We start from the raw sequence: 24,516 nt of genomic DNA on the forward strand, positions 1-24,516 counted from the left end.
AACGCTCTTGTGAAGAACACACCCGCCAGGGGCAGACCAAAGCAGCGCCATTCACAGAGCTCTCTGTGGTGACAGGGACGCTCTACATCTGCGCTGCCCAAAATGGGAGCCACTGGGCCAAAAGGGCTGAAAAACTGAATTCTAAACTATTCAATTTTAGTTAATTTAAGTATAGAAAGTCCCCTGTGGCTAGTAGCTTGCAGAATGGATGGAGCAGTTTTGAGGGATTCAAAGAAGGGAGGAGAGAGCAGAGGCCCAGGCTCCTCCTCGGGGCACCACCCGGTCAGGTAGCTGCAGTTCCGGAGGCGGCCACACAGTGGCACCACCAGTCACTGGCTTGTAGGTCACTGGGACAGAGTGACACACACCCCAGTCCTTGCCCTTTAGGGGCTCACAGGTGCCTAAACAGGAAGGCAGGCCTTCTTTAGCTCCCAAGTCGTGGCGGGAAAGCCCGCAGACCTAAGTGCTCTGCCCCACTTCTGGGAGGCTCCACTACCAAACCACTTTCCCAACACCTGCCCACACTGTGGCAGGCGGCACCCCTGGCACATCCTTCCGGACCAATCTCTGCCCCTCTGAGAGCTGGGCATGGAGCCTGCAGGTGCTCACAGACCTGCCTCTGCTTCAGTGGCAGGCATTTCTGCCCACAGGGTGCCAGGGGTTCTGTGGGCAAGGGTGAGAACTTCAGGAACAAACAGTATTATGTTCAGGCACAAAGAAGTTAGGAAGATGACTTGTGGCTATGGGAAGAGGTGGAAGACACTCCCCCTTCACAGAGCTCAAAACCTCAAGCGGACCAGCCACTGGCCTGACCGCGAAGTCCAGGGCTCAGAGCAAGAGTCAGGAGGCCTTAGGGCCCCCAGGAGTTTTAATTCTAAGTTCTGTAACCATCATGGGAGTTGGCTCTGTGGAGAACAATTACAAACCACTATGTTGCACAGGAAATACTTGTGGGGAGCAGCTGGGAGGAGGGGACAACTAAAGCTGGCTGAACCTGAGAGGGTCCTTGCCACAGTGACACCTACCTTTTCACTCCATGCCCACAGTCCAACTCCGAGGAAGACAACTCCAGCCAACTGGGCGGGGGAGAGGTGGGTTGGGGGGAGAAAATCAGGTCAGAAACCAGCCCCAAGCTCGCTTTTTAGGACAGAGCCTGCACTGCAAGTTGGGGGTGCTCCAGCTCACATCTAGCAGGGTGGGGCAGTGCCAAACACTTGGCATGTCCACCTGGAACATCTAACAACATTTGAAACTTCACGTGCCCCAAGATGGAACCTTGGTCTCCCAACTCCCAACCCAGGCTCTCCAAAACTTGTTCCATTCTCAGGAAATGGCACCTCTGCCCGTCCTCTCCTGTGTTCAGGACAGAACCTAGACCTTGTCCTCGATGCCCCCTTTCCCTCTCTCCCCACATTCAACACACCGAGACCCTCCGACCTTCAACATACACAGTGCACCTGACCATGGCTCTCTTCCTCTTTCCTGTCCCGTCTCTGCTGCACCTCTACTCAGGTTTGGTCCCCGCACCGTTCACTAATAGACCAACCCCAAACACACAGCTACTGGTGTCACTCTGCCCACATCCCGTGACTCCCTTCCCTGCCCCCTCTTCCCGTAGGAACGTTCTCGCTGACTTGCTAACTCAGAAGCCAGCTTTCCACCGCAGCGCGGTGCTCTCCCAGCCACTCGTCACTAGGAACAAGGGCTCTTGTTTGCGTCCACTCTATCTTTAAAGGAAGAACTAAATTTAACTCACACCAGAAAGACGGGAACTTGGGGTCACATGTTACACCATAGGTTCCATGAACACTGGCCCAGGGAGGGGGCCTTGGGGACCAACACCCATTTTAGAGATGAAGAAATCGAGGGAGGACCAGAGCGGGAAGTGGCCTGCCTGGGTGTCCACATAACAGGCTGTCAGAGAGGCGGACTCACACCAGCCTCATCTGCTCTCCTGAAGAAGTCTTAGTTGCCCAATGCTGCGACAACACAAATACGACACGTGGGAGCTTGAAAGAACAGACATTTCTTTGCTCCTAGTCCTGGAGGCTAAAAGTCCAAATTAGGGTCTTGGCTGTGTCAGCGCTTTCCTGGTCAGCATCCCCAGGCATTCGTTGGCTTGTGAACCATCCCCTCACGTGGTGTGTGTGTGTGTGTGTGTGTCTGTCTGTCTGTCATCCCCCCTTTGCAGGGGGCAGCCTAGGTTCGGAAGACTCCTGGCCCCTGCACAACCTTTCTCTGAGGGAGTGTCATCCCCCCTTTGCAGGGGGCAGCCTAGGTTCGGAAGACTCCTGGCCCCTGCACAACCTTTCTCCGAGGGAGTGTCATCCCCCCTTTGCAGGGGGCAGCCTAGGTTCGGAAGACTCCTGGCCCCTGCACAACCTTTCTCTGAGGGAGTGTCATCCCCCCTTTGCAGGGGACAGCCTAGGTTCAGAGGACTCCCAGCTCTGCGTGCACAAGGTCCTACTGCTAGGACCCGCAGCGTGGAGACCAGAACCAGGCCCTGCCCACCTGTGTGCTCCGTGCTCAGCCTGCCCCAGGCTGCCTCACTTGACAGTGACCCACCCACTCCAGGGCATTCTTGTCCGTGCTGGTAGTGTCTGAGGCTCCTGTGGGCAGCCTGAGGAGGGGCTCTGCGCATGTCAGCAGAGTTGGCTGGGGATTGTGTGAGAACCAAGGGCCAGCGGGCAAGCTTGAAAATGGGGCTTTGCTGTTGGTGGTTCGCCTGGAGCTTGCTGAGGAAAGGCCTCAGAGGCCTGCAAGAGTTGCTCAAGTGCCTTGCACATACTTCATTGCAATCTTGCAAGGGTTCGGGCCCACGCCCAATGGAGCCAAATACCACCCAGCCCTATGCCATTCCCATGATGGGTTGTGGATCAGACCACTGCGATCCACTGGGTTTTCACTTGCTGATTTTTAGCAGTAGACTGTCAGGCCTTTCTTCCTAGTCTGTTTTAGTTCAGAAGCTCCACTGAAACCTGTTCAGCATCACAGTAACACGCAAGCCTCCACCGGCAGACAGGTGGTAGCTAAGTTTGAGTTGCACTGGCTGGAAATCAAACCTGGGTCTCCTGCATGGACCCGCCACTGCCTCCTATTTACAGGTATTTAAAAAAAAAAAAAACCTCACTGCTCTCAAGCTGATTCTGACTCACAGCAATCCTACAGGACAGAGCAGAACTGCCCCTCAGGATTTCCAAGGCTGTAATCTGTATGGAAGCAGACTGCTGCATCTTTCGATTAGCAGCCCAGAGCTTTAACCGCTGGGACACCAGGGCTTCATTTTTACAGGTATAGGGGCCAGGATTTCAGTACATATTTTGGGAGGACACACTAAATCCATAACAGAATACTTCCATAGAAGTCTCTGCGACAGACGGCCCATGGGGTGGTCTGCCCTCCGAATGCCAGCCAACTGGGATCAACTGTTCAGGCTTGGTGTCTTCCAGCCTCCAAGTAACCTTCCTATGACCTAATCAAATTTTCCCCAGAGAAAGAGCCCAAGCTCCTGTCAAGCCCACAGGGAGACGAGGCTTCTGTCTTCTTGTACCGTCAGGTAAGCACACCTCCTGATCATCATCACATCACACCCTTGATGCACCTGATGAGACACAACCACCCCCACCCCCAGGTTATAGGAGGGGAGGCTCAGATGTGGAGCAGCCCGGCATCTGCCCGAGGTCACGCTGGGGCAGACTCAGAATCAAGCCCGCTGTGTGACCCTCCTGACCACGTGTTACTTCACCATGCACAGGGCAGCCACGGGGCCAGAAAGGGGAAGTAGTAGCCTGAGCTCTCCTCACATGGGGGCCCAGTGCTAAGAAGCTCAGGCGAAGGGGCTGGGCAACTCTAAAGCCAACGGCCCACATCTTCAGATGGTGAGGACAGAGCAGGTGGTCAGGGTGCTCGAACGGGACCTCTTTGGTGGTCACAATTTCACCTGAGGCAAAGGCCCCAAGAAAGCAGGCGAGGGGTCTTCTAGGGGGTACTCTGGGCTGGTCCAGTCCTACCCTGGGATGCCACACAGTAAATCTGCTGACACCTGACTAAGCCCGTGGCACTTTACCCAAGCACGATCAAGGCCCCGCTGGACCGGAGGGAGTTTCCAACACCAAGCAGGCAAGCAGCGTCTCATCACCCACATATGGTGGCCCTGAACCCTTGCAAGATTGCAATGAAGTATGTGCAAAGCACTTGAGCAACTAACTCTTGCAGGCCCCTGAGGCCTTTCCTCAGCAAACTCCAGGCAAACCACCAGCAGCAAAGCCCCATTTTCAAGCTTGCCTGCTGGTCCTTGGTTCTCACACAATTCCAGGCCAACTCTGCTGACACGCACAGAGCCCCTCCTCAGGCTGCCCACAGGAGCCTCAGACATGACCAGCACGGACAAGAATGCCCTGGAGTGGGTGGGTCACTGTCAAGTGAGGCAGCCTGGGGTAGGCTGAGCACGGAGCACACAGGTGGGCAGGGCCTGGTTCTGGTCTCCACGCTGCGGGTCCTAGGAATAGGACCTTGTGCACGCAGAGCCGGGAGTCCTCTGAACCTAGGCTGTCCCCTGGAAAGGGGGGATGACACTCCCTGGTTAGAGGAGGGTTATGCAGGGGCTGAAGAAAATACAGTGCATATGACATGCTCACCCCAGGGCACAGAGCTCTGCCTACACTCCTGGGCTGCAGGCAGAACAGAGGCACAGAGCGGCCTTGGTGGTAGTCCACAGTGCCTGCTATACTGAAGATGGCAGACCTAGCGGAGGTAGTACTCTGCACCCCCTTTCCCAACCTGGTGCGCTCACTCTTCACAGTCCTTCACCCTGCTCTGCACTCCACTACCAGAGAACTCCCAACATCAGGCTGTGTCCTACGTCAAGCCCTCCTTTCCAGGGGTATCTGTTCTACTCGGCTTCTGGAGACAATACCGAGCAGAGCCCAGGGGAAACGGGCCTTCTAGGGGCTCTTAAAGGGAGTTAGGAAAGTGAGACTCTGGCTTCTGAGCACGATTACCAACCCCAACTAACTTGTAAGTGAAGGAGCATGAGCCACCTCCCTCAACTGGTTTCCCCAGATGTTTTTTAGGCAGTTGGCTAACTTCCTGCCCAAGATAACAAAAACAAGAGGCTGGGGTCTGCAGACCACACAGCCAGTTAAGACCAAACCTGGCCTGCTTGACATGCACAGAGCCATCAACCCGTTCTCTGAGCACCCCTCGAAGTTTTCTCCTGGAGAGGGAACCAAACTTTAGCGGCCCAAGACTGGCAGGAGACTTTCAGATGCACAGGGTCTGAGCCGAAGATTTGGTTTGAGAGGCCCCGCTTTTGGACTGAAAAAGCGCAGATGACGGAACTGCCCCAGGACTATCTTTTTCGGGCCAGACCAATCAACGACCTTGCTCCTTTCCCCAGGACCCTTCCCCTAATAAATACTGTTTCGGCCATTGTTCAGGGAGCCACCTTGGCAATGCAAGTCTCGGTGTGTTCCTTTGCTTGGCCAACCAAATAAAGCTGCTTTTTTCACTTCCACCCTTTCCTATCTCTATGGCTGCACTGAGCAGACCTAGAACAGCCTGGATACAAAAGGATGGGAGTCCTTGGGTGGTATAAATGCTTAACACACTTGGCTGTTAACCGAAACGCTGGGTGTTCGAGTCTACCCAGAGGCACCTAAGACGAAAGGTCTGGCAATCTACTTCCAAAAAATCAGCCACTGAAAACCCTATGGAGGATAGCTCTACTCTGACACACACGGGGCCACCATGGGTCAGTGCTGACTCCGCAGCAGCTATCTCAGAAAAGATGATGGAAGGAAAATGCGGCAGGGCGGTGGGGAGCTGGAACAGTCTCAGCTCTGCTCTCAGCCACACCCTGTGGCCCTGAGCTCCCCAGGCCTCTCCTGGGCCTCAGACCACCCATCTGTAAAACGAGTAGCTGCAACATGCCTCCCAGAGCTCTTCCATCATAAATCACGCCACGTGGAAACCCCATGGTCCTGGCACCGACTTCAGAACAGGAAACCCTGGCTCCAGGCCTGGTGAGTTTAGAAAGCAGCAGTGATGTCATGGCCACTTGACATGCCAACAACTCAACTGGGGCCAGGCAGGAGGCCAGACGGTACAAACCCCAGATCCGCTCTGGCCCTACAACTCAGCAGGTGAGAGAGGAGCTGTCTCTCTCCAGGGGATTGCCACTCTGGAACCTACACAGAGCAGGGAAGGCCCCTTTCATGAGAGCCCTACGTTACAAGGGTCTGAACCAAGCCCCGACTCAGCAGGAGTTTGGAAGGTCTGGGGGCAGAAAGCACAGAGCAATGGCCCTGGCAGGGGGGTGACTTGCACAGGGTCACCCAGCTAATGCACATCAGTTTTTCCTTCTGCCAGAAGGGTGGTTCTAAGAGGCCCGTGTGCCCTTTGCAGCACAGTGAGGGGCCTGTGAAAGGGCGGGCTCAAGCAAGGGGCCCCAGCAGGGGCAGAACTACGCAGAGCACTCCCAGGCAGCTTCCATGCTGTCTGTGGCCAAGATAGCAGAGAGCCAGCTCAGTACACCCCAGCGGGCATTGGCTGTGTCAAGGTTGTGAAAGGAAGGACAGCGAAGGAGCAGTCATCCCAGAGTGGTTACAGCAGCTCCCCAAACAAGAGAGAGAACAGTCCCCCCGACGTAGCCTCAGCCATCACTGACACAATGCACAGGGATTGACAGTGGGTAGAAAAGCCACACACTAAACCAGCGGTGGGCATTTATGTAAAGGGCCAGCGACTAAACACCTTAGGCTTTGTATGCCAGATGGTCTTCACAACTACTCAGCTCTACTGCTAGAGCAGGAAAGCAGCCATAGGTAACAGGTACATGAATGGGCACGGCTGTGCTCCAATCAAATTTTATATACAAAAACAGGTGGTCAGCCAATTTGCTTCACTAACCATGGTTTTGGTTGGCAGTTTGAATCCACCAGCTGCTCCTTAGAAACCCTACGGGGCAATTCTACTCTGTCCTATATGATCACTAAGACTCAGAATTGACTCAATGGCAATGGGTTAGCCATGGTTTGACAATCTTGCACAAAACTATCATACTAAAACCATCTGGATCTAGAGATGAAAGACAGGATTTCTTCAGCTCAGCCACAAAACCCCAGGACACCCTTATAATTCAGGTCTCTAACTTAGCAAAAACAATGGTATGCTTTTACACTACTTTGAAAGGTCTTACGATTTTAAAACCACAAATAACCCAAATGATCCGTTCCTACAATGAAGTACTGCATTACAACGAGAACAGACGATCCACAACTACATTCAGCAACATGAAGGAATCTCAAAGCATAAATTTAACAAGACGACATGGGGGACACAAAAGACTTTACACTCTTAAGGAACAACACGTAGGTGGAATCCAGCATCCAATCAAAGTTACTACATAGGCAAGGAGGAAAAAAAATTGCCTTATAACAAGGAGAAAATTCAGCAAATAGCAAAAGACCCAGAAATGACAGAGAAAATGAAATTATTAGACGGACTTTACAATGGCTATAGGGTCACTATGAGTTGCAATCAACTCGGCAGCAATAGGTTTTTTATTGTAAATATGCTCGTGAATTTAAACGAAAATATCAACAAAAAGAAAGAAATAGAAGATATAAAAAAGACCCAAACAGCACTACAAGAAATAGAAAATACAACACTAGAAACGAAGAATTCAGAAAAGATCAGTGAACTTGAAAACAAAGCAACAGAAACTATCTAAACTAAAGGGTAAGCCCGTTGCCACTGAGTCGATTCTGACTTATAGTGACTCTATAGGACAGAACAGAACTACCCCACAGTTTTTCCAAGGCTGTGATCTTTACGGAAGCAGACTGCCCCGTCTTCCTCCTACGGAGTGGCTGGTGGGTTTGAATCGCTGACCTTTAGGATAGTAACTGAGTGCCACCAGGGCTCCTGAAACTAAAGGGTAGAGGCGAAAAAACAAACCAGGACAGAATCCCAGTGACCTATGAGCCAACAACAAGCCATTCAACATAAAGGTAAATTGGAGTCCCAGAAGAATTTGGGGAAGGTAAGTATATGTTAAGAAATAATGATAGAAAAATTTCTAAATTTGATGAAAAGTATAAATCTATGAGTCCAAAATACCCAAAGAACCCCAAGCTGGAAAAAATACAAAAAAAAAACCCACACCAATACATATAACAAAGTTGCTGAAACCCAGTAACAAAGAAAACTCTTGACATCAGCCAGTGTGGTGTGAGGGATCACTTTTGTGTGCTTTTCTCACCATGGTCTTATAACTATCGCCCAAGTGACTGGGTGGGACTGTGCAGACAGGGTAACTGTGGCCCACCAAGGGGACTGGTCAGTTTTGCCATCGCGCTGGGCTTGAAATGAGCCTTCCCAGAGGCAGGAGAGAGGGGATCCTTTCCACCACCAAGGAAGAACAGCCAGGAGGGGAGTGTGTCCTCTAGACCCAGAATTCCTGCGCCAAGAAGCTAATGGAACCAGCAGACTGAGAGAGCAAGAGAGACTGAGAAAGAGCTGTAACACAAGACATCCAAAAGCAGTGGCAGAGAAAAGGCAGCAGGAGAGACCGGCAGCAGAGACTGGCAGGAGATGGTGCAGTGGGCTTCCCAGGCACAGAGCCGGAAAGCTGAGTGCTTTTGGGCCAAGGCTTACTGGTGGAGTGGGGTGCCTCTGGGCACTAATCAGCAGAGCTCAAGAGCTTTGTAACACTTGTCTGAGCAAGGCAGAGACCAGGACCAGGGAGAGGCATGCCTGTGAGCATGGCTGGGAAGAGACTGTCCTAATGGAAGAACTGTGTGTATCCTGAGCGTTCCTCAACCTGAATCATAACCTGTTACTTCCCTAATAAACCCCATAACCATGAGTATTGTCTGTGAGTTTTGTGCAGCCACTGCAATTAATTATCGAACCAGCACAGTAGAGAGTACTGTGAGAGGGACAGCTGGTGTCAGAACTGGCAAAAAGGGTGGAGACAGGAGGTGTGAGGACCTCTGCCTCACAGCAGTCAGCCTTGGGCTGTTGATCTTGATTCTCCTTCCCCCTCGTGAAGTCAGAGGAGGTCAGATACCACCCTCCACTCTATTTTCATAGCCAGACAGAAAAAAGACACACTACATACAGAAGAACAAGATGAGAATCGTCATAGGACAAAGGAATGACACATTTAAAAAACAAACGGGAAAACTGAACAAATGCTGCTATGTTAGAATTCCATATTCAACAAATATACCCTCCAAAAATGAAGGGGAAATTTAGTGTTTTCAGACAAACAAAAAAGCTAGGAAAATTCAAAGGCCACAGAAACACAGGAAATATTAATAAAAGCTGACAGAAACTTGGATCAACAAAAATAATGCTGATTGAGGAAAAAAATAAATATGTAATTGTCAAAGACTTTTTCCCCTCATTTTTCAATTTCTTTAAAAAACATGTTTAAAACAAAAATAAAAATGTACTTGTGGGGTTTATAACATAAAAGTAAAAATGTATGACAAAAAAGAATGGGAATGGGAAAGAGAAGCGCACCATTTTAAGGTTCTTACATTGCACATGAAGTGGTATAAAATCGTGTCAAGTAGGCCCTTTTAAAGATGCACACTGTAAACCCTAGGCGCATCATGCATGTTAGAGCCCTAGATTAACCACTGAAATATTATTAAAAACCTATATATCTAGGGCCAATTGATTTCAACACGGGTACCAAGTTCATTCGATGGGAAAAGAATAGTCTCTGCAAAGTGCTACGACAACTGGATCTCCACATGCAAAAAATGAAATTGGACCCATACCTTACATTATATATGAAAATTAACTCAGGATGGATCAAGGATCTAACAATAAGAAAACTATAAAACTCTCAGAAAAAAACATAGGGATAAAGCTTCAACTCCTTGTGTTTGACGTTATTAGTCATTAAGAAAATACAAGTCAAAAATCACAGGATACAACTTCATACACAGTAGGATGGTTATTATCAGAAAAACGTAAATTAGTAAGTGTCGGCAAGGATGCGGAGAAACTGAAACCCTCATTCATTGCTTGGTGGGAATGTAAACTGATGCAGTCACTGTGGAAAAGAGTTTGGTGGTTCCTCAGAAAATTAAGCGCAGAATACCATAAAACCAACAAAAACCAAACCTGTTGCTGCCGAGTCAAAATAGACTCATGGCAACCTACAAGGGCAGAGGAGAACTGCCACCTAGGGTTTCCAAGGAGTGGCTGGTGGATTTGAGCTGCCAACCTTTTGGCCGCCAAGCTCTTAACCACTGCACCGACAGGGTTCCACAGAATTACGATATGACCCAGCAATTTCACTCTTAGGTACACACTCAAAAGACTTGAAAGCGGGGACTCAAAACAGGTACTTTTACACCAGTGTTCACTGCAGCATTATCCACAATAGCCAAAAGATGGAAGCAACCTAAGTATCCAAGATGGATGGAAAAAGAAAATGTGGTATATACATAAAATGGAATATCACTCCACAATAAAGAGAAATGAAATGAGGCCGCAACGCATGTGCAGCCACCGTCCATCTGCCAGTAGAGGCCTGCATGCTGCTACGATGCTGAACAGGCTTCCACAGAGCTTCCAGACCAAGATGGACCAGGAAGAAAGGCCTGGCGATCTACTTCTGAAAAACAATCAGTGAAAAACCTCCGGATCACAATGGTTCTATCTACAACCCATCACGAGGATGGCGCAGGACCGGGCAATATTTTGCAGCTAACAACAGGCAAAAATAAAGTCCTGATACGTGCCACAACACTCCTGAACTTAAAGTCAAACACTAAAGAACAAATATTGTGTGATCCCACTTAAATGAAGTATGCAGAACAGGCAAATACATACAGGCCAAAGTTTATTAATGACTTATAGTAACTCCTTCCTCCTCTCTCCCCTCGCCCTTGGTAAAGGGTACTGAGTTCTGTCTGGGGGGGAGGGATGAAGAACTTCTGGAAATGGATATGGTGATGGTAGAACAGTACAGTGAATATAATTAATGTCACTGAATCATATACTTAAAACGGTTAAAATGGCTAACTTTGTTATATGTATTTTACAATAAAAATATTTTTAAAATCTGAGATATAAGTAATAAATCAATAGTAGAAATGAAATTGAATAAAAGCAAAAAAGAAACAAAATACCCAATAATTCCAAAATAAAACTGGAAAAAAACAAAGAATAGATGGTAAAATTTAAAACAAAGAGGAATAGGTTTAAATTCAACTATAAAAAGAATCTCATTAAATGTTAATGTTCTAAGTATTCCAATTAAGGAGCAGAAATTGTGATCTGACAAAAGCAAGATCTAACTATATACCACCTACAAGAAATCCACTTTAAATACAGATACAGATAGATTCAAAGAAAAAAATGGGAAAAGACATGCCATTCAAATAGTAATCATAAGTAAGTGGCTATATTAACACATGAAGTAGACTTCAGGACAAGGTATATTACCATCTCATAATGATAAAGGGTCAACTCACCAAGGAGGCATAATAATCCTAAATGCGTAAGCATCTAAAAACAGAACAAAAATGATAGAAGTAAAAGAAGAAAGAGACAGGTCCACAACTACAGTTGGAGAGTTCAATAATCCTCTCTCAATAATAGGAGTCCCACTTGAGACCGTGTTGGCATCTCCTGTCTGGAGGTGAGATGGAAGGGTAGAGAGGGTTAGAAACTGGCAAAATGGTCACGAAAGGAGAGACTGGAAGGAGGGACTCATCAGGGGGAGAGTAAATGGGAGTATGTAGTAAGGTGTATATAAGTTTACATGTGAGAGACTGACTTGATTTGTAAACTTTCACTTAAAGCACAATAAAAATTATTAAAAAAAAAGAATAAATACAAAAAAAAAAAAAAAAAGGAGTCCCTGGGTGGCACAAACTGTTAAGCGCTCGACTACAGGCAGAAAGGTTCATGGTTTGAACCCACCCAGAGAGGGCTCAGAAGACAGGCCTGGAGATCTGCCTTGGAAAAGCCACAGCCTCGAAAATTCTCTGAAGCACAGTTCTACTCTACACACGGGGTCACCATGAGTTGGGGTCAATTTGACCGCAACTAACAACTCCCAGTAATGGATAGAACATGCCCCCCAATGGATGAATGGATAAGTAAAATGTGGTACATACATGCAACAATACTATTCAACCATAAAGAAAAATAAAGTCTTAAAATATGATTCAATATGAATTAAGCTGAAGACATTAAGCTAAGTGAAATAACTCAGTCACTAAAGGACACTGTATGACCTCACTTACATAAAAAGACAAGAATAAGCAAATGTACAGAAACTAAAGTTTATCACTGGTTAACAGGAGCAAGAGGGAGGGCTGAGGAAACGGTTATAGCTTAAGGAGCACTGAGTTTCAGTTTATAGTGATGGAAAAGTTGATTGATTAAGGCTAGGATTTAACAGCCGATTACTGTAATTGTGGTCAGTAAGTTGTACACTTGTAAAAAGTTGAATTGGCAAAAGCTGTGTGATAGATATAGTTACAACAACAATAAATGGCAGCTGCTGAGTCTGGTTATGTAAAACCAAACACCTCATGGGATTTGGTTTCCTGGTTTGGAGGTTTAGGGTCATGGTTTCCTGAGACACTCCAGTTAATCAGCCTAATGAACTGCTTAGCGCTTCTGTTCTACCTCTCAGTTCACTGCGTAGTGCCTAGAGTCTCAAAAGCTTGCAAGTGGCCATGCAAGATACAACAGTTGGTCTCTATTCGTCTGGAGCAAAAGAAGGAAGGAGAGTCAGGAATAGGAGGAGGGAATGGAATGTATAGCTAACTGCCTCCTTTGCCAAGAGACCAAAAAAACTAGATGGTCCCCAGCTAGCATTACCAGACATTTTGACAAAGAGTGTGTAAAAGAATCCTGATCAAAAGGGGGAAAATGTAGAACAGAATTTCAAATTCTCATAGAATCCAGACTTTCTGGAACCATGGAGCTTACATGAACCCTTGAAACTACTGCCCTGAAATAATCTTTAAACCTTAAATCAAAAACATCCCCTGAAGTCTTCTTAAAACCAAACAATAGTTTAGCTTAACTAGCATAAAGACTGCCTGCCTTGAGAACTGTGCTCTTTTAAAATCTGTCTATATTGGATCAAATTGACAAGAGCAACTCAAAAGATTAGAAAGAAATCTTAGGGGGGGCAGTGAGTTTATGTTAACTGCGAGAGAAACAACTTGGAAAAGGAAGGTGAGAGTGGTTGCACAATTTGAACAATATAATTTCAATGTCACTGAAGTGTATGTGTAGAAATTGTTGAACTGGTATATGTTCTTCTGTTTATATTCTCAACAAAAATAAATTATTAAAAATAAGATATTTCAGGGAAATGTAAAGAAATTTAAACATACATGTAGAGAGAGACAGATACATTTCCTGAAGTAAGGAGCCCTAGTGGCACAATGATTAGTGCTCAGCTGCTAACTGAAAGGTGAGTGATACGAATTCACCAGCCGCAACGTGGGAGAAAGATGTGGCAGTCTGCTTCAGTAAAGATGATAGCCTTGGAGGCCCTATAGTGGCAGTTCTGTTCTGTCCTATGTTGTTGTTGTTGCTAGGTGCCACCGGGTCAGTTACAACTCATAGCAACCCTGTGTACAACAGAACGGAACACTGACGGGTCCTGCGCCATCCTTACAATCGTTGTTATGCTTCAGCTCATTGTTGCAGCCACTGTGTCAATCCACCTCGTCGAGGGGCTTCCTCTTTTCCACTGACCCTGTACTTTGCAAAGCATGACGTCCTTCTCCAGGGACTGATCCTTCCTGAAACCATGCCCGAAGTATGTAAGACGCAGTCTTGCCATCCTTGCTTCTAAGGAGCATTCTGGCCTCACTTCTTCCAAGACAGATTTGTTCGTTCTTTTGCAGTCCACAGTATATTCAACATTCTTCGCCAACACCACAATTCAAAGGTGTCAATTCTTCTTCAGTCTTCCTTATTCACTGTCCAGCTTTCACATGCATATGATGCAACTGAAAATACCATGGCTTGGGTCAGGATCACCTTAGTCTTCAGGGTGACATCTTTGCTCTTCCACACTTTAAAGAGGTCCTTTGCAGTACATTTACCCAATGCAGTGCATCGTTTGATTTCTTGACTGCTGCTTCCATGGCTGTTGATTGTGGATCCAAGTAAAATGAAATCCTTGACAACTTCAATCTTTTCTCTGTCCTATAGGGTCGATACAAATTGGAATCACTTAAGGGCAGTGGGTACAGGTATCCCCTTAAGTCTTCTTAAAACCAAACAACAGCTTAATTAGTAAAAATGTCTGCCTTGTGAACTCTGTTCTTTTAAAAGCTTTGTATATGGGATCAAACTGACAACAGCAACTTGAAAGATTAGAGAGGAAACTTAGGGGGCCAGTGGGTTTATGTTAATGGGGCAGGAACAGTTCAGAAACGGAGGGTGAAAATGGTTGCACAGCTTAAAGAATTTAATTAGTGCCGCTAAATTGTACATGTAGAAATTGTTGAACTGGTGTGTGTTCTATGTACATTGTCAACAACAACAAAAAATACAATAAATTAAAAAAAAAAAATGCATCACTCCCAAAACACTGCCATAAGTTTTCTTTTTTTAAATAATATTTTACTGTGTTTTAAGTCAAAGTTTGTACAGCATATTAGGTTCCCCTTTAACAATTTTTATACAAATTATTCCATGCCGCTGGTTATAATTTTAACAATGTGTCAGCATTCTCAACTTTTTCCATTCCGTTTGTGCTGCTGCTGCTGCTCTAGCCTCCCTTCCCCTTCTTGCCTTACCACCTTCGCTTCTGGGTAAATGTTTAAGGGAGCACATTACTCATGGGTGATATCGTTTATTTTATAAGCCAATCGATTATTTGGCTGAAATATGACCTGCAGAAATAGCTTCCAATGCACTTTCGAAGGTTAATTTAGGGAGACAGCCTTGGGGGTTCCTCTAGTCTCAATCAGTCCAGGAGCTCTCTGTGGTAAGTTTTCAATTACAGGTTCTGTAAAAATACATTTCAATAAACATACTTCTCCAAAAAATAATAATAGTGGGTAGGACAAGTTGACAGAAAAATCACTAAGAATATAAAGACCTGAACATTGAAAACCAGTGTGAAACAATCATCTTTTAAAGAAAACTCCCTATCACTCCCTGCCTTCAAAAAAAGGGCAGAATACACATTCAAGTGAGCATGCAAAACATGAACATTCACAAAGACTATATGCATACTAAGCCATAAAATAAATTTTAATAACTTTAAAAGAATCCCAATCATACAAATTGTAGGCTCTGACCACAGTAAGTCAGAAAACAGTAACAGAAATACCAGAAAATCCCCAAATATCTGAAAATTAAACAGTACATATCCAAATAACTTATGGATCCAAAAAATCAAAATGGAATGCAGGAAACATATAGTTTCAAATACTTATACGAGCAAAGAAGAACGACCTAAAATCAATCATCTAATATTCCACCTTAAGAAACTAAAAAAAAAAAAAAAGGCAAAGTTATTGCAAAGTAAAAGGGAGGAATAATAAAAATAAGAGCAGAAATCAATGAAATGGAAAACAGAAGCAGAGGGAAATCAGTAAAACCAAAAGTTTGTACTTTGAAAAGATCAATAAAACAGACTGATTAGGACAAGAAAAAAAGACACAAATGACCAAAATCAGAAATGAAAGAGACCCTACGAACATTAAACAGATAAGAAGGAAACGTTATCACCAAAGTTTTGTTAATAAATTGAATAACTCAGATGATATAGGCAAATCCCTTGAAAGATACAAATTATTAAAATTGACTTATGAAGAAATAGAAAAATAATTCTGTATCTTTTAAAGAAATTGAGGTTGTAATTAAAAATCTTCCCTGAGAGAACAATCAGGCCCAACTGACTTTACTGGTGAATTCTAGCCAATATTTAAGAAAGAAATAATACCAATCCTATGCACTGTCAGAAAACAAAGGAGGGTAAACTTCCCAATTCATTTTACGAGACAAGTATTACCCTGAAAACAAACCAGACATAGGCACTACACGAAAAGAAAGCTAGAGACCGATATCCCTTATGAACACAGACACAAAAGTCTTCAACAATATATTAGCATTAGTCCAGCAACATGATATAAACACGATGATAATCACGAAAAAGCAGACTGTATTTTTTATTCTGAAACACAAGACTGGAATAAATTTAACAAATTATATGCAAGACCTATACGTAAAAACCACAAAATGTAGCTGAGAGAAATTAAAGACCTAAATAAATGGAAAGATATACCGTCTTAGTGGACTAGAAGACTCATCATTGTAAAGACATCTATTCACTCCAAATTTATCTACAGATTCACTGCAATCTCAATCAAAATCCCTCATTTATTTTTTTTTTTGTAGAAATTCTTAACATGACTATATAGTTAAGTAATTTTCTACAAAGGTGTCAAAATAACTCAATGGTAAAGGAATAACTTTTTTTTAACAACTGATACCAGAACAACTGGATAGCCGTAAGGGGGGGTGGAAAACAGGAATGAACACTGACCGTTACCTCATACCATCCATAAAACTTAACTGGAAATGGATCATAGACCTAAACCTAAAACTTATAGTATAAAACTTTTACCAAAAAGTGATAGAACAGAATCTTTGCAACTCTGGAGTAGGCATAGGTTTCTTAGATGAGACACAAAAAACACAATCTATTAAACAAAAAAGACAACTGGACTTTATCAAAATTAAAAGCTTCTGTTCTTCCAAAGACATTGTTAAGAATATGGAAACAGCAAACCACACACTGGGAGAAAATATTCGCAATACCCATGTTTGACAAAGGGCTTGTATCCAGGATATAAAGAAATCTTATACTCACTATGATAAACACCTCAGGGTTATTCCTTAGGGAGTGCTGAATTTCGATTTGTGGTGATGGAGAAATGGCATTAAGGGTAGCATTGCACAGGCGATTGTTCAGACTCATGTTACAGCTCTTTTAGGAAGTTCCTTGCCTCCTCTCTCTCCTCTCTTCTTTCTTGTGTCCGCCAACCCCTGTCAGGTTGGCCACATATACAGGCAAACACCTGGTCAATTTCAAGGCATAGCCCCCCAACCAGGGCCACAAACTGACCAGTCCCTCTCAGTAGGCTATAGCCACTTCATTTGCAGAAGTATACGGACCAATACTGCAAAGTGCATAAAATAGACCAATCACAGTGTAGGCTGCAGCCCAGGCCAGACAAAAAGTATCAAACCACGAGTTGTTTACAGCTTACCCAGGAAATGTCAACTAATCTGGACAAAAGTAACAAACCCTCTGTGGTAGAAAACTAGGGCAAGGGTAACTCTTCAGGGCTTAGGGGCAAAATCTCTCAAGCTGCTTTTCCAAAGAACCAAGACAACCCAAAACGAAACCCAATGCCACTGAGTCGATTCCAACTCATAGTGATCCTATAGGGCAGAGTAGAACTGCCCCATAGGGTTTCCAAGCAGTGCCTGGGGGATTTAAACTTCTGGTTTGCGGCCGTAGCTCTTAACCACTCCACCACCAGGGTTTAACCAAGAAAAAAGGCCATATGAAAGAAATCATTTCAACACAGCTGTCAATAAGTTGCATACCTGTAAAAAGATGAATTGGCAGAAGTTGTGTGATAGATACATTTACAAGAACAACAACAAAAAAAGAACAGCTGCTGAGGCTGTTTACGTACAACCCAACACCTCATGGGATTTGGTTTCTTGGTTTGGAGGTTTGGAGTCATGGTTTCATGAACAGACCAGTTAACTGACCTAATAACATGTTTAGTGCTTCTGTTCTACCTCCTTTGTTGCAAGTACCTGGGGTCTTAAAAGCTTGCAGGTGGCCACCCAAGGCACAACAATTGGTCTCTATTAGTCTGGAGCTTCGGAGGAAGAAGGAGCGTCAGGAACAGGAGGAGGATATAGAGTGTGTGGCTAACTGCCTCCACGGACAACTGCCTCCTCTGCCACGAGACCAGAAGAACTAGATGATGCCCAGCTACTATTACTGAACATTTTGATCAAAGATTCTACAGATGAATCCTGATCAAAAGGGGGGAAAATATAGATCAGAATTTCAAATTCTCATCAACTCCAGACTTTCTGGAAGCCATGGAGGCTGGATGAACCCCTGAAACTGATGCCCTGAGATAATCTTTAAACATTAACCCAAAAATATCCCCTGAAGTCTTCTAAAAATCAAATGGATGAATTAGTGTATGTTTTGCAGTATATACTCTAACAACAATAAATTACATAAAATTAAAGAAATAAAATAAAAAACCCAAGATTTTAAAATAGGCAAGAGATCTGAACTGACATTTTATACAAATGACAGGAATGGCAGGAAGCACATGAAAAGATGCTGAACATTTCTAGCTGTCAGGGAAATGTAAATTAAGATCACGGTGAGGGACCACCGCACACCCACCACAACGGCTAGAGAAGATAAAGACCACCACCACCACCAAGTACTGACAAGGAGGCACACCAACTGGTGCTTTCTGACACTGACGGTGGGAATGTAAGATAAAATAGTATACTGTTGGAAACAGATTGCCAGTATCTTATAAAAACCCACTGCGGTTGAGTGGATTCTGACTCATGAAGAAAAAAAAAAGTTGCCATCAAGTCGACACCAATTCCTGGCGACCCCACGTATGTCAAAGTAGAACTGCGCTCCACAGGGTTTTCAATGGCGAATTTTCAGACGGAAATGGCCAGGACTTTCTTCCGAGGCACTTCCGAGTGAATTCAAACCTCTACCCTCTTGGTCAGCAGCCAAGCGCACTGCCTGTTTGCATCACCCAGGGACCATCACCCAACAATTCCACGCTTAGAATTTACCCAAGCAATAATGAAGGTCGGTTGTTGTTGTTGTGTGCCATTGAGTCAATTCCAAATCATAGCAATTTGGGCAGAGTAGAACATGCCCTATAGCGTCTCCTAGGCTGTAATCTTTGTGGGACGAGATCACCAGGTGTAATGGATTGAACTGTGTCCCCCCAAAATATGTTGTCAATTTAGTCAGGCCATGTGTAGTTGTCCTCCATTTTGTGATTGTCCTGTGTGTTATAAATCATAATCTCTGCCTATGGTTAAAGAGGATTAGGGTGGGACGTAACACCCCTGCTCAGGTCACATCCCTGATCCAGTGTAAAGGGAATTTCCCTGGGGCATGGCCTGCACCACCTTTTATCTTATAAGATATAAAAGGAAAGCAGAAAGGTGGGGACCTAGTACCACCAAGAAATCAGCGCCAAGAGCAGAGCGCGTCATTTGGACCTGAGGTTCCTGGGCTGAGAAGCCCCTAGACCAAAGGAAGACTGATGACAAGGACCTTCCTCCAGAGCCGACAAAGAGAGAAAGCCTTCTCCTTGAGCTGGCACCCTGAATTTGGACTTCTAGCCTACTGGACTGTGAGAAAATATACTTCTCTTTGTTAAAGCCATCCATCTGATGTATTTCCGCTTTAGCAGCACTAGATGACTAAGACACCAGGTCTTTTCATGCTCGGAGCTACCGGTGGGTTCAAACTGCGGACCTTCTGGTTAGCAGCCAAAACTTAACTGTTGCACCACTAGGGCTCCTTAATAAAGTCCTATGTCCACACAAAGATTTTTACGCAAATATTTTTAGCAACTTTATGCATAATAACCAAAAACTATAAACAACCCAAATGTTCATAAGCAGGTAATGAATAAATTGTGGTATACTCAGTAACGAAAGGGAATTACTGATACAAGCAATAATACGGATGAAACTCAAAAACATCACCTGACTAAAAGCAGCCCGAGAGAAAAGAATCAGTACTGTGTGACTCCATTTACAAGAAATTAAAGAGAGGCAAACCTATAATGATGAGGGGGAGATCAGCGGGTGGGGAAGGTGATGCAGAGGGGCACACATAACGGCAATGTTTTATACCCTTCTTTGTGGTGATGGTGGTTACGTGGTGTATACAGGTGTCAACTCATCAAATTACGCACTTAAAATGGGTAAATCTTATTATAATAAGTTACACCTCAATAGAAGTGATTATTTGAAAAGATTTCCGAGGAAACCATACAAACCAGATGTGTGTGAGATCGTATGAGAGACCATGTGCTTTGCTCCAGGAGACTAAGCCATGTTGACTATTTACCAGCAAAGGGTACAGATCACACGGGCACTCCCGTAACTTCCACTCGGAACTGCCTTGTGAACACACAATAATCTGAAGTGCCTGGCAATAACCTCAATGTACCTTGATCACCCCCTCCTCGGTAATCCCAACTGGTGGTCCCTGCCCCAGTGGCCTGCATCAGAGAGATGAGGGTGGAGACCCAGCAGGGACCAATGCCACAGACAACCCTGAAGCTCTAGCGGAGCGTAAGTATTCCTTGACCTCTGCCCTGTAGAAATACATACACATGCTCACAAACACCCATGTGCCAAAAGATAAGGCATCTATTTCCTGTGAGTTAGGGAAGCCGGTCCAGAGAAGCAATTCTGAATACGTTAACATGTATCAGGTCAAAACAATGGATACACCTTCTGACCCACATATTCTCACTCTTGGGCCTCTCTCCCAGCAGATTATTTCCCTCCCTTGCCCAAAGGGAAGAATCTGTATTACACAAAGCTATTCACTGCATACTTATCTAGGATAGTGAAAAACTGGAAACATCCAACAAGGGAATTTTAAAAATAAAATCATAAAGACTAGGTAGCAACCTAGAAAGTTCTACACCAGGTGATACTGATGTGAAAACACAGGCCTCAAGACTGCAAGGATACAGCTCACAAGTACATGACACTGCAGACAGAGGAGATGTGAGGGTAGAAGGGGGAACCCAGTGCACATGGGAATGCCTTGGTTAGCCTTTTCACCTGTTGTTCTGACGTAATTCTTTACACCTCTCTTTCACTCTCCGATGGCCTGATTTGGACCATAAATCTTGTGCCCCTTACTTATGGAGGCACCTGTTATTTTGAAGGAAGGGGCCTCTGTGCCCACGACCTCATCTCACTCAGAAACAGGCTGCAGACTGAGTCAGGCTCTGTCTCAGTCATCTGGCGCTGCTATGACAGTAATACCACAAGTGGGTGGCTTTAGCAAACAGAAATTTGTTCTCTCACAGTCTAGGAGGCTAGAAGCCTAAATTCAGGGTGCCAGCTCCAGGGGAAGGATTTCTCCCTCTGTCGGTTCTGAAGAAAGGTCCTTGCGTCCTTTCAACATCTGTGGGCCCAGCGCTCCTTGGAGATCTCTCTGTGTCCTGGCATCAATCTTCCCCTGGGTCTAAGAAGTTCTCAACACAGGGACCCTGGGTCCAAAGAGCACACTCTTCTCCTGGCTCTTTTTCCTTGGTGGGAAGTGAGGTTACTTCTCCCCTCTGCTTCCTTCTCTCTCCTTTTATCTCTTGTAAGATAAAAGGTGTGACTCAAGCAAGGGTGTGACTTGAGTAAACAGTGTGACTCAAGATAACACCCCACACTGATCCTGCCTCATTAACATACACAGGTTAGGATTTACAATACATCACAAAATGGAGGATAATTACATCAGACTACAAAATGGAGGACAACCACACAATACTGGGAACCATGCCTAGCCAAGCTGACACATATATTTGGGGGACACAATTTAGTCCATGACAGGCTCTGAAGCTAACTCCTGCATTATACGAGCAGACATGCCCAAGTCACTGCCTGCAGAACAATGCAGCCCTCAACTGAAGTCGTCGCCCTACTTCTCCCATTAGAGGACTCACTCAGCCAGACAACAACAATTCAGATTCTCTGTGGAGCTGAGTGGGGTGTGAGTGAACAAAGGGCCATACAGGCTCCATTCCAGGCCTCCCTTTCCCTGCAAGTCAAAATAAGATTTCCTGGGCAGAAGAACCAAGTCTGCAGGCAGTGGTGGCTCAGTGGTGGAATTCTCATCTTCCATGCGGTAGACCCGGGTTTGATTCCCCACCAATGCACCTTGAGTGCAGCCACCACCATCTGCCCGTGCAGGCTAGTGTGTTGCTGTGATGCTGAGCAGGTTGCAGAGGACCTTCCAGACTAAGAGAGACTACAGGCACCATTTCTCTCCACTGCGCACAGGGTCGCCGTGAGTCAGGGGCAGACACGACGGCAGCTACCAACAACAGAAAAAGGTCTCGTACCGCCAAAGAATGGTATTTTTAAAAAAGTGAGAAGTGGTAGCGCTCTCAAAATGCCAGGTTGGCTGGAGGTACTTTCTTCTCCTAACACCCTTAAAAGGAGCCTGGTGGAGCAATGGTTAAATGCCCAGATGCTAACCAAAAGGCTGGCAGTTCAGCAGTTCAAACCCACCAGTGGCTCCACAATGGTCTGCTCTCATAAGGATTACAGCTTAGGAAACCCTATGGAGCAGCTGTACTCTCTCCTGTAGGGTTCACTATGAGTCGGAAGGGACTCGAGGGCACATAACAAGAACACCAAAACATCCTCATGATGAGGACCTCATGACATCCAACCCTATAATCACTGTAAATCATGAGATCAGGGAAAGAGATGCAAACATTAGCAGCATCCACGCTTCCCACTCTAAGCAGGTATTTACAGTTCCTCAGAGGGAGAGAGTATGTGAAAATCATTAGATCCGGAACAGGAGGATACAGAATGTGTGGCTAACTGCCTCCATGAACAACTGCCTCCTTTGCCATGAGACCAGAAGAACTGAACGATGCCTGGCTACCGCTACTGAACATTTTGGAGGATACAGAATGTGTGGCTAACTGCCTCCATGAACAACTGCCTCCTTTGCCATGGGACCAGAAGAACTGAATGACGCCAGGCTACCACTACTGAACATTTTGATCAAAGATTCTGCAGACGAATCCTGATTAAAAGGGGAAAAACTGCGGAACAGAATTTCAAACTCTCGTGGACTCCAGACTTTCTGGAGCCATGGAGGCTGGATGAACCCCTGAAACTACTGCCCTGGGATAATCTTTAAATCTTAAACCAAAAATATCCCATGAAGTCTTAAAACCAAACAATAGCTGAGCTTAACTAGTAAAAAAAGGTCTACCTTAAGCATTTTGCTCTTTTAAAGAACTACCTATATGGGATCAAACTGAGAACAACAACTCAAAAGATTAGCTAGGAACCTTAGGGGGCAGTTAGTTTATGTTAATGGAGGAGGAACAACTCAGAGAATGAGAGTGAGAATGGCTGCACAACCAATGTCACTGAATTGTATACGTAGAAACTGCTGTGTATATTCTCAACAACAAATAAAATTAAAAAAAAATTGTTATAGCACTACAGGTGTCTGTTTATAAGAAATATCTATTGTGAAAATAATTCCAAGTGGGGGAAAACTGAATAAACCTTGTGTTTGCCACTTAGCATCTAGGATAAGTCACAGAAACAATCGGCTGCCTTCTGCACAGGCTGACACATGAGCCACTGCAGGCCTCCAAGCTTGCCTGCTGCACACCGGGTCCACCAGCTCCATGCATCTCATCATTACTTCACCCAAACAAAAGTAAATACTAACAACACCCTGCGGAAGGAAACGACATAGCTGGGCTTTGCTTCAAAATAAGCCAGGGGTGGGGTAAAACCAGACCCCGTTGCTTTCAGATCAATTCCAACTCAGTGATCTCATGTGTGTCAGACTACAACTGTGCTCCACAAAGTTTTCAGTGGCTAATTTTCAGAAGTAGGTCACCAGGCCTTTCTTCTATGGCTCCTCTGGGAGGACTCAAATCTCCAAACTTTCGCTTAGCAGCCAAGCACATGAACCATTTATTTACGCCACCTAGGGTCTCAGGTGGGGGGCTATAAATGAAACAAGATCAGCATGTGCTAATTTTTGAATCTGGACGATAGGAAAATAGGACTCATTATTATCCTGCTTTTGTATTCTGTGCATTAAAAAAAAAAATTTCCCTGAGGAGGCAAGGGCTTAGCGTTATCATCTTATACATCTCCAGCAACCTTGTCAGGGTCACTCTATTCACGTGAGTCTGGACGGGTACCCAGGTGTAAGTGCCTAGGGCCAGCCTGCATCCTGTCTGCACAGTACGCTGTTCTGAGGGCTGTGTACCCCAATCCCCAGGCTTCACTCCACACCCCAGCTCCATCCCACCACTAAGATCCCAGAAGGGGGTCCAGGCAGCCTCCCCTGGAGGAAGGTTGCTGGCCTCCCACACTCATTTCCTCGACCAGGCTCTCTCATACCCCAGTTTCCTGGCTGTTGTTTCTCTTCCTTTCTGTTCTGCACACCAGCTGAAAGACGATTAACCCTTGGCCATACACACTGCCAACTCTGCAAAACCTGGTAACACGTGTAGCGCCCTTCAATCATCAGGTTGGCTTGTTACAATTCTGGGTTCATGAACTCCATGATTTGAATCTGGAGATGCAAATGCATTATTGGGCCAGTGACTAGAGCTCCCCAAGAGCAAAGAACCGTTTTGAAAGGCTCTGAAGAAACAGAGATTTCCAGGGCCCTCAGCACAGCGG

At 45.3% G+C, this 24,516-nt stretch overlaps 1 protein-coding gene across 1 annotated transcript in view; it reads right to left on the minus strand.

The window, feature by feature from the left end:
* TSPAN14 (tetraspanin 14) overlaps positions 1 to 24,516 on the minus strand; it is an 82,455-nt gene that overhangs the window by 11,896 nt on the left and 46,043 nt on the right. Inside the window, exon 3 of the mRNA XM_064290322.1 lies at positions 1,026 to 1,076. Within this exon, the coding sequence (XP_064146392.1) occupies positions 1,026 to 1,076 (51 nt within the window). The remainder of the gene's footprint in view (positions 1 to 1,025; positions 1,077 to 24,516) is intronic.

This window comes from Loxodonta africana, chromosome 8 (assembly GCF_030014295.1).
Source record: "Loxodonta africana isolate mLoxAfr1 chromosome 8, mLoxAfr1.hap2, whole genome shotgun sequence".
In the NCBI taxonomy this organism is placed as follows: Eukaryota; Metazoa; Chordata; class Mammalia; order Proboscidea; family Elephantidae; genus Loxodonta; species Loxodonta africana.